The 10,297-nt window shown below is 40.3% G+C and overlaps 1 protein-coding gene across 1 annotated transcript in view; it reads right to left on the bottom strand.

Annotated features, from left to right (window-relative positions):
- Positions 1-420: 420 nt before the first annotated feature.
- The window catches only part of LOC104160766 (cyclic AMP-responsive element-binding protein 5-like), a gene marked incomplete at its 3' end in the record, with an annotated part of 12,548 nt that continues 2,671 nt past the window's right edge, over positions 421-10,297 (bottom strand). The window contains exons 2-3 of the mRNA XM_009698981.1: positions 9,688-9,781; positions 421-542 (exon numbers count right to left, since the gene is read on the bottom strand). Coding sequence (XP_009697283.1) covers positions 421-542; positions 9,688-9,781 — 216 coding nt within the window. The remainder of the gene's footprint in view (positions 543-9,687; positions 9,782-10,297) is intronic.

Genomic DNA, 10,297 nt, shown 5'->3' with positions numbered 1-10,297 from the left:
TGAAGTGGTTTCGTTTTGGTTTTTTTTTAAGTAAACACCCCTTCATAATCCACATTTCCCTGTAATGTATTTGAGCAACTTTGCAATCCTCACTTAAAAGATGATATAATTTCCCCAAGCCTCTCCCTCAAGAGGTGTGTGGTTTGTGTTATAGTTCACTTAAAAGCAGAGGCTTGGAATCAAACCCTGGCAAATTTACACACTTTTGGGAAATTTAATGCTGGTTTTTTGTTGGTTTGGGGGTTTTATTTTTGTCAACTGTTTCAATAGTTTAAAAAGCATGTCACAACTTACAGTGCCACCTAGTTTCTAACCAAAAGGTTACTACCAGGTAGGAGAGCTCAATCTGCTTTCACACTGCATCCTTTAATGTTTCAAGGAACCAAAAGGGGAGGAAGGGTTCAGTGTGCTCACACTCACCCTTTTGTTGTTCTCTTCTTCTTGCGCCTTCCTAAACTCGTGCTCTAGGGAGCAATCGATGTCGTTGAAGAGGCCCACTTCCTCACAGTTCTTCAGAAAGCGTGTTGGTGTAGGAGTCTGATCTGAGAACACGACAAGAAATTATCATTGGTATTTAATATTAAAAGAAAGGGAGACAATCAAATAGTCTTCCAGGAAAAGTGAGGTTCTAGCTAACCTCTCCCTGCCTTCCCACCCCTACTACACTGTCATTAAAAACAAACCACACTGATTTTCAACACTATGCACTGCAGACAGCCAGGGCTTGCCTACAGTGTCCAAAAACTGGCAGCACAGAATCACAGAATGGCTCTGCGTGCCACGTCCAGCATTAAACACCTCCAGGGATGGTGACTCCACCGCCTCCCCGGGCAGCCCATTCCAACACCTAACGACCCCTTCTGTGAAGAAAAACAGTCATTGTTCAATCAGAAAGACAATAGGTCAGGTTTTCACAGGGCATGTAATGCAAGTGCACATCCTTAATGTGTGCAAATAGTCATTATAACTGTCTATATAACTGTCTATATAATTGTCCAACAATAGGTGCATGCAAAACAACGTACAGTGCATATATATGATATTGCACACTTACACCACAGCACGCAGGTAACCGCTGCAGATACACACTAGTTAATGCCTTCAAGTGCTTGAAAACCACCTCAAACACACATATACTTCGCAAAACACATGAAGTTAGCCACAGCGAGAAGTTCTGCTTCTAACACAATTTTTGAAGGAGCAAAATGACATTTAGAAAAGCTATGAAATGTTAAACTTCGACCACAAAGAAGCATCCTTATGTGTTTTATATCTGAAAGTGTGGCTAATACATATAAACCATGAGATTTGGAGTCAAACAATTATTAATGTGTGCCTTCATCTCTAGGAATATTTTGCCCTCCCAGAAATAACTCAGGGAAGGACAGGATTCACTTTAATGCCACAAGCAGGAGGGACTCAAGAAGGTACAAGGTTTTCAGCCACTTTTTCAAAAACCTGCAAGACAGATGAGCTAAATTGCCCTGTGGACTGTAGTTTCAGTGACGACCTTGGCTAGTCTTTCTTCAGGAAGTGAAAAATCAAGCCCAAACTCAGGAACCAAAGACTCCTCAAAGGTCAGCTCTGAGGCACCTCCATTCATTCCGAGGTGAGTTCTTAACTACTCCACCTCAGATTCCCCATCTCCCCCTCAAAATTACAATACAGAACCATATTAGCAAAAGCAGGGGAGAGTCCCTGTGGTCCTATCAGTTTTACACACAGTTAAAACAAACCAACCAACCCTCTCTTGCATGTTAGTTTCTTCTTCCCAAGTCCCCATTCCAGCTCAAGATGCTTTGTACCTAATTTTATGGAAAGACTGGACTCACTCTCTTAGAAAATAATCTTCTGCATAGTCATTGACAACTACCCTATTGTTTAAAATTCATTTTTTAAAGAATGAAAACTCTATCATACTAATCCCAGTTGCCTATATTGGCCCAATTCTGACCTCAAAAAAAAGCTTCCCACTTCAGCAACCTCTGGAAGAAAAATTTGGCTTCTTCCACCTAGCTAAGCTGGGTCAGGTTCTACTATTTCCCCCTTACAGGGCACAGTCACCAGACACAATGAACTTTACACAATCAGCATAGAAACAGACATCAACCCCTAAACAAAAGCAATGCATGCAAAAGGAAATGCAGTTTTCACTTGGAAACTAAGTGGGAGGATCAGCCTCCTCCATTATAAAGCCAGGTGAAGCTAATTTCCACCTGTATCAGGTGTGGTCCCACAGGTGTGACCTTCTCAAGTAATCTCCAAGGCCAAACACACTTGTTTGCATTTATATTTCTGATGGAACATACTGATGTAACATAAAAAGCAAGTCCTTAATGTTAAAATTCTGCTTTATTTCTTTTGGCTTGTGCATCCTACTTGTGAGCTTAAAGGAAACAAAACTCTAGTGTTTGGGAATGCACACATATTTATCTGTTAGTTTTCACAGCTAACTACTGTATTACAGAGTCAGAAACATAAGACTGTCCAAGAATCTTGCAAGAACTCAGCACAAGGAGCCGAGTCAATGAGATGCTGACATTGATGGGAGCTGAAGACATTCAGCACTTTACAGGTCCATATCCTAAAAGTAAGTAGTGCCAAACTAATCTCTAGGGTAACCTCACTGAACTCGGTAGATTTACACCATTGTTGCCTTTGGCCCTTGGACTGGAGTTTGTACTGGAAATGAAGTGCACTAAAAGGCAGGAGAAAAAGACTTTATTTCCAAAAAGGATTAAACATTACTTTAGTGAACAACATGATTGCTTTGTAGAAAAACAAAGATAATCATTGCCTTTCTAGGCAAATACAGGAAATGTTTTATTTTTAGAAGTGGTATATCCGTACCAAATAAGCAAGTATCAATTTCATTACTAAGCTGAGAAACTAAGGTTTCATAAAGAAGTTGATGGCACCACTTTCACTAAAATCAAAAATCCTAAGTTTTTTTTCCAGAGTTGATTGAGCCCAGAATTTGGGGGCAGGGCAGAAGAGAATACGCTAACATAGATAAGGTCTTGCTATTTTCCATCAAGGTCCACAGCTGATCCAGACATCAGGCATTACTGCAACAGGCTACATTAGGTCAGAGGCAACTTAATGGGTAACAAGGTGGTGATCAGGTCTGAGTAGCTGAAGTTCCTGATCTGTTCAGCATCTATTCCATGAATGTTAGACAGACAAAAAAAGAGGTTACTTCAGTGAAGCAAATCCATTTTAACAGTGAAAACAAGCAACCCAGAGCAAGAATGTGACTTCCAATGCACAAAGGCCTCATCGGCTTTTCTCTGCACATGCTGAAAGTGTTTCAGACTGCTTGCAGTGCAGAAGATAAAATCAAATGTGTTGCCTACAGTTGATATTTCCAATTAACTACTTTAATATCTAAAAGCATCGAAACTGATAGATTAATGACACTATTTACATCACCTACGTATTGACACAGTGATCTTAAATTACTACCTTGGTCTCCTCATAGGGTTACTGTAGTTTCTGTGATCCAGAAATCAGTCTCTCAGGAATTCACAACAAGATTTTGTTAGAACAGCCAGCCCCCTCTCCTCCCAGTCGGGGAGGGAACACCACCAACCACCCAGTCTAAACTCTATCCACAGACCTTCTGGAAGCCAGCTCGGCCTGATGTAAAACAAGAGCTGCCTTTCTACCATACAATACTTCATCCTTCAATGTTCACAGAAACCAGAAGTCCACAAAACCTCTGTGTTTGTACAAGAGCAGAACTGATAAAGATCCAGACTTCAAAACACTGAGACTTTACATAGTATAGTAGTTACATTGCATATAGACTGCACTCACTGGTTTCAGGACTTTAGGGCTACCAAGCCCAGTGGGCTTTCTTCGCTCTTGAGGCAATCAACTATTTGGCCTCTGAAAAACACCAGTTCTCTCTCAGGAGGTGGGCAAACTAGTAGAAGATACTACTCTCAACACCACAGTAATTCTTTTACCTAGATTAGGCAAGCCTTTGTGTTTTAATCGGGAACAGTATCACAGAGGAGACCCTAGCATAAGTTACACATTCAGGTCTCCCAGAATTAATAAAATATTCCCAATTCTCAGCACTTAAAAATGCATTAGTAGTTCCAACAGCTTGTGCCTGACCTCACTGTTCCCTGTTGGTACAAACAAACCTTTTGTTGCTACCACCAGCGCCCACAACTATTGCAGGCTCACTGAGAACAGGGCTCTCATTTGTTGTACTTCAGCAGCTAGATGTGCCAGACCCATCTGGACCAAAACTCAGACAGAGCTAGCACCACACTTTACACATTACCGCAGGAAGCTCTCCTGCAGGCACACTGTTGTCCCAAGCTGCATTTTGAACTGGGCAGCTTGGGATACAGAGGTCTCTCTGGGTTAACCCTAGGTATCTGGCTATTATACTGACCAGCCAGCCCAGCCTAGTCCCAGTGTTCAACGAGTAAAAATCAATCCATCCCCAACTGCTACCAGAACGACTTTACTATGCTTTGAGACATCTACCTCTAGCCAACTGTCACTTCACCGGTGAACCTGTGTCATCTGGCAATTACTTAGGAAGTTATTCCTCTCTTGCCTTTACCACCAGGTTGAACACAGAGGCTGTCAAGGTTCAGATTAGGCAATAAGTATTTTGTTCAGCCTATTACTCAGGTGAATAATCAGCCTCTCTGATGACATACTCATGGCCAGAAAGGCTGCAAGAAACATTAAGTTTAAATAAACCTCAGAAATGTAAATGGACAACATAAAAGCACCAGAGCAAGATCAAATGGTCTCACCTGTGCTGATCCCAAGTTAACCTACTGAGTCTTACAGGAGAGGATTTTAGAAGCACTCGGCAATCAGTTTCTGACCAGAACCTGATACACTGAATGTATTTTGGCTGCTGACCATTTTGAAAACCTGTCCTCAATGTCTGAAGTGATACCTCATTTTCCACTCATTGAAAAATATGTGCTGTAAGGCAATGTGGCATTTGAAGTCTTCAGTAAAGTAAAAAGATTCTGTTATATACTCATTATGTTTGGCAGTGCGTGGGGGTTTCTTTGTTGTTGTTTGGTTGGGGGGGAGGTTTGTAATTACTGAAATAATAACCTCAGAAAGGACACTCAGTCTCAATATACTGCTTTCAAAACAACTCAGGAAATGCAACATTGGCTTGCTATAATAGTTTATTTGAATCATCCAGAATGCATTTTGTAAAACTACCTTGGATCCTAGAGTTTCATCCCTCAAAGCACAAATGAAGACTTTAAAGCATGATACCAGTTTAAAAAAAACCACCCTGGAGAACCAAAGCACAGTTATGTGAAACAAGCTTTCATTTTGAAAAACAAATTAAAATTCTGATTCAGTAAAAGATATCTAACAGCACAGCTCCAAAGCGTGTAACTTGATTCTTCATCTTTCTTTTTAAAAAAAAATTGTTTAGTCTGATGTGCAGTAATAACAGGCATTTGGCTTGTTCAGCTGTGGGCTCTGTTGAAGTTATATACCCATGTTATACTTTCACACAATGATAACAAAGTCAGAGTAACAGGGCTAGCACTGAAGTTTGAAGGGCTGCCCATCAAGCAGCGGCAAGGAAAGAGGAATGTCCTGAGAAATTCAAGAAGGTTTCTTCGTTGATTTGGCAGGTTACTACCCAAGTGCACCAAGGAGCTCAAGGTAACGACACCTCAAGCAGGTGATGGAAGAGGAGAGAAGAAGAGGTGCATCTAGTCATACCTGGTGGAACTGCTCTCGCCCAGGGGCTCATAGATGAGGGCTCCCAAGAACTTTGCTGCTTAAAGATGCACTCTTTAAAGTGCTGGTTGGACTTTCTTTGGGGTACACATACTGGGTACAACACATTTTTAATGTCTTCTGGTCACTCAGAACCCGATCAGTTGAATTTTAGAAGACTTTTCATTATTTGGTAAAGCAAGGGACACAGAAGCAAACACGAAATCAAACAAAATTATTTGTCCTTGTATCCATTTTGCACTCCACAAAATTCATGCCTAGATAAACCTCCCTGTGTAAACCACAAGGAAAAAAAATTAAGCCAATCAAGGATGATATAAGTTACCTCACTGACACAGGCATTACCTGGGAAAAGTGATACATTTGCACTACCTTTAGCACATACACTTTTTCATCTATAGAAGACTCTTTCTATCTCCACAGTGGGCTTTACCAACAAAAATATAGAGGATTTGATTTCAGTAAATAGAATCAGGAAGAAACAAGGTTTCTATATAGATACTCCTGGCCTGTCCTGCATCTGCTAGCAGCACTTCTGGAAGGACTTCCCCCTCCCAACAACAGTAAGGTATCACTCCCAAATTTGGTACTACAGGAATATCAGCGTCCCCAGCTCCCAAGGTTCAGTTCCACATGGCCTTTAGTACTTACTCAGAGGGAACAATCTGTCCCACAGACACTAGTATTTCAGTGTTACAATGAAAAAAGCTTTGACACACAACAGAGTTTCAAAGCAATGAAATGTTCAGTGAGCACAACAGCAAAGAGATGACACCTACTTCAGTCAATCTAACTACAGAGTTTCCTGCGGTGATGATTAGCATGCAAAACTTACAATTCTGTTATCTCAAACAGCTCTTTTTTGGCTATGAAAGATGGAAATGGAAACCATCAATGACTCCCTATCCATACTCATAACAAGACTTTCTAACAAACAAAAATAAAATGCATACACAAAAAGGAACAAATAACGTCAATTTAAGAAGATAGAAAAAAGATTGTAATGTCAAAGTATCTAACAAAAGAATCACTTGCATTTTAATGAAATGGCTCTAGCGGACTTCCTTTCTAATAATACAGTCAGAGAACAGAAAGCTATTTAATGTACGTATGTACCCGGAGTTTCCGAATTAGTTCAAGAGTCACCTGATTTAATGAAACTTGTTCTTCTTCAGCTAGCATGAAAAAATGGAAGAAAATATAGTGGAGCTAGCCAATAACAAGGAAGCTCTTGGCTAGACACACCTGATAAACCAGCATAGCACCAATAGTTCCAGTAAGGCCACAGAACCCTGTTTATTAAACACTGACCCCACCTACATAACAACATATAATTTTACATAAAACATAACTTTACCTCTCACTTACAAACTGATATTTCAGACCTCAGCACAGATTTCGCACAAGAAAGAAGTTCCTACTTCCCAAGTCATCTTTTGCTTAGTTTCTAAGACGATGTGTCGGTACAAGACCAACAGCCCCTCAGTTTTAGTGCCTACCTCTAATAATAATTCATAGAAGACATGTTTAGTGTGTGTTGAATATTACTGACACTATACTGACCCCAGACTAGGGATTAGCTGTCTCTGGAAATAATTCTAATGGCTACCTGACAGGATACAGCCCATTATTTTGCATGACTAATTACTAATGATGAATGGATCAAACAACACATTAAAAGATAGTATACAACATACTGGAAAAAAGGAGAAAGTCCAACTTCTAGGCAGCTTAATAAAAAGAGGGGAAAAAAAAAAACCACACACACACTAACACCGCACCTGGCTTATTACAGGGCAATTGCTGCTGCAATTCTTTGAACCTAATGATGACAGAAACAATTTTTAAAAAAAAAAAAAGTCAAATAAGCAAAAATGTGAAAAACAAGAAGGAAGACATGAAGACAAATGTCTAAGAGAAAAGTCTGTCTCTTTTCCCCATATATCATTAATTTTTCATTATGAAATCCAAGAATAAAACATCTTAAACTTTAAGGTATTTAGATTTCCCCAGGGTTTAGGTGGGTAATGAAACAACTATTTTTCAATGTCTCCCTGCAGAGAGTAGATGATCTATGATGCTTCCAAACTAAGGATTGCAAAACGCCAACAAATCCACCAAACACACACAGAAAGAAAAATCAATACACAGCAGCACCAGGTTGCCAGGCCATTATGGTCAGACACATTTGCCAGAGTCTTTGAGAACACGTGCAGCTTTTTACTCTTTCAATACTACAGAGGATCATTATACACCAAGCACAAAGAATACATCCCTCAGAAGCAATCTTGGAGCCCTTCTGGTCATGAAATTCACCATTTCTATACACTTAGTTGGCTAACTGCATGTCTAGGGACCCCACTACTGGTGGTAGCGGTGGAAGCCAGTCAAAGCTTTTTGCCTGGGAAAGCAACCCATTGGAAGGAGCAGGACAGCTAAATCACAGAAGTTACCAAACATAAATGAAGCTACTCTACTCAGGAGACTCCTGATGACAGGATATACTCCTTAGAAACTGCCCTCGAGCAAAAATCTTGCCAAACAGAAAGTTGTAACAAAAGCCAGCACTTTCACAGAGTGAATGTGCCCACAGCACGGATGTCTTCAAGTAGTTTCACTGCCAGAGGACATGGCCAAGTGCAAGAACAGCATTTTCTCACTCATGCTTGCAAACACAGGATTCTGCGGGCATAGCTGGCATGCATGCACTTTACAGCCCTACTCTTCAACGTGCCGAGTACTGTTTCTTTCTGAACTTAGTCCACTATGGCATTTCCAAGTGTAAGAGGAAAACAAATTCAATCTGGGATGTCTGATTTCTCACTGGTGCCTGAAGTCCCAATAAAAATTAAAAAAAAAAAATCAAAAACCACAACAACCACCAAGTCTAAATCAAATATTTGCAAGCAAGCAATTGCTACTCAATTATGATTTTCATAAAAATGGAAACAGTTTATCTATAGAAGAGTTAGTCTTTTGGACACCCGAGTTAGTCTTTTGGACACCCTTTGATCACGATATATTTGTACCTAAAACGGCACAATTTACCTTGAAGAACTCCATTTCAAAACATAAATATCAAACACCAGTTAACATCCACACACACATTTGCATCAGTTTTTTTCTACAATTACTTTGAAACCTGAAAAGCCCTAGTGATCTTATTCTTAATAATACATTACTATAGCCCATGGAATACACAATAGGAAAGGGAATAGGAGAGGAGAGGAACGGTAAGATTAAGGCTAGCTTTGACCTTACCCAGCATTCGCTGAATGCCAGCAAGCCACCGATGTGTGGTTACTCAGACAAGAGTATGAAAAAACTGTGTAAGAAAAAACTACATAAGCAACTAAAGGATGAAATTGCACATAATACCAAATAACCTCTGTGTATGATGGGGAAGTGCAGAGAGAGATGGTTACCTTTAAGGTGACATTACCCACTAGTTTACCTTTCTGGTTATGGCTATTTACAGTGGGCAGTTCTTGAGCCACCCTAAAGGTGGCTCACAGGATGTGGTCTGTTACGGTTGCTGCAGTGAGCCTGTCAAACTTAAAATAGTGAGTCTTACAGGAACAGTACAAATGCACTTCATTAACACACTCACTGCTGGGGTCCCAGGTGACATGCGCTTAAGTGCCTATATTTCACTGGCATGTTGACACGGGAGTCAGCAATAGAGCTGCCAGCATGCTGAGGTTCAACAATTTCTCCACCTCTCATGCCAAACCTGTGGGAAGGCATAAGAATGGCAGCTGTCTTTTTGTCCAAAGACATGTATTCTAGCTTATTACATATCTACTTGTTATTTAACTGGAGCTGGGGCTTTTAAAACCAATCTCGGAGGTATTTTGCCAGTAGCTTTCCAGTAGGAGTCACGCTTTCAATACCATCTGAATAGGTATCTTGACTCTTGAATTTGTGTCTTCTTACCTGATAACATATTATCTGTTTTTATTGAAGGAAACTTCAAAGTCATTTCATGTTTGTGCCTGTGAATCATCAGATGATCCTCTGTTGGAAAACGCTGTCAGGCAAACAGAGAGAGAGAGAGAGGAAGAGAGAGAAGGAAAAAAAAATAATAATTTAATTCTCTAATAAACTTTTGGCATTGGACAGAATTTCAAAAATGAGAGAGAGAAAGAAATGTATCCAGCTAGAAATGTGTCCAAATGGCACAGGAAACAGAATATTTGAAAATGCAAGTGAGTATGAGTAACAACTAGCCATACTCTACTTAGAAATGTATTTGCTGCGGTGCTCCTCGGGGTTGCAAACTGCAAGGTGTCATGCATTTGCTTGAAAAAGTTGCAGACCAAGTTTTGGATTCTAAGGGTCTCAGACACCCGCTCCAGCTTCCACAGTCCCACAAGTCACCACGTGCCTGAGGATCTGTGGTAACTGCTGTTGTGTATGCTCTTAGCCCACGGCAAACGCAAAGTAATGTGGCATATCTTAAATCACTTTACTGATTTTTTCTGCTTCTGTGTCTTTCTGCAACCTAGATCTGCTGAACAGCAACAAAAATAATCAAATAAGCCAG

The sequence above is a fragment of the Cariama cristata genome, unplaced genomic scaffold (assembly GCF_000690535.1).
Source record: "Cariama cristata isolate BGI_N322 unplaced genomic scaffold, ASM69053v1 scaffold5684, whole genome shotgun sequence".
NCBI classification, from domain to species: domain Eukaryota; kingdom Metazoa; phylum Chordata; class Aves; order Cariamiformes; family Cariamidae; genus Cariama; species Cariama cristata.
The sequence above is the reverse complement of the archived record's forward strand: the minus strand, read 5'-3'. Positions and strand labels throughout refer to the sequence as shown.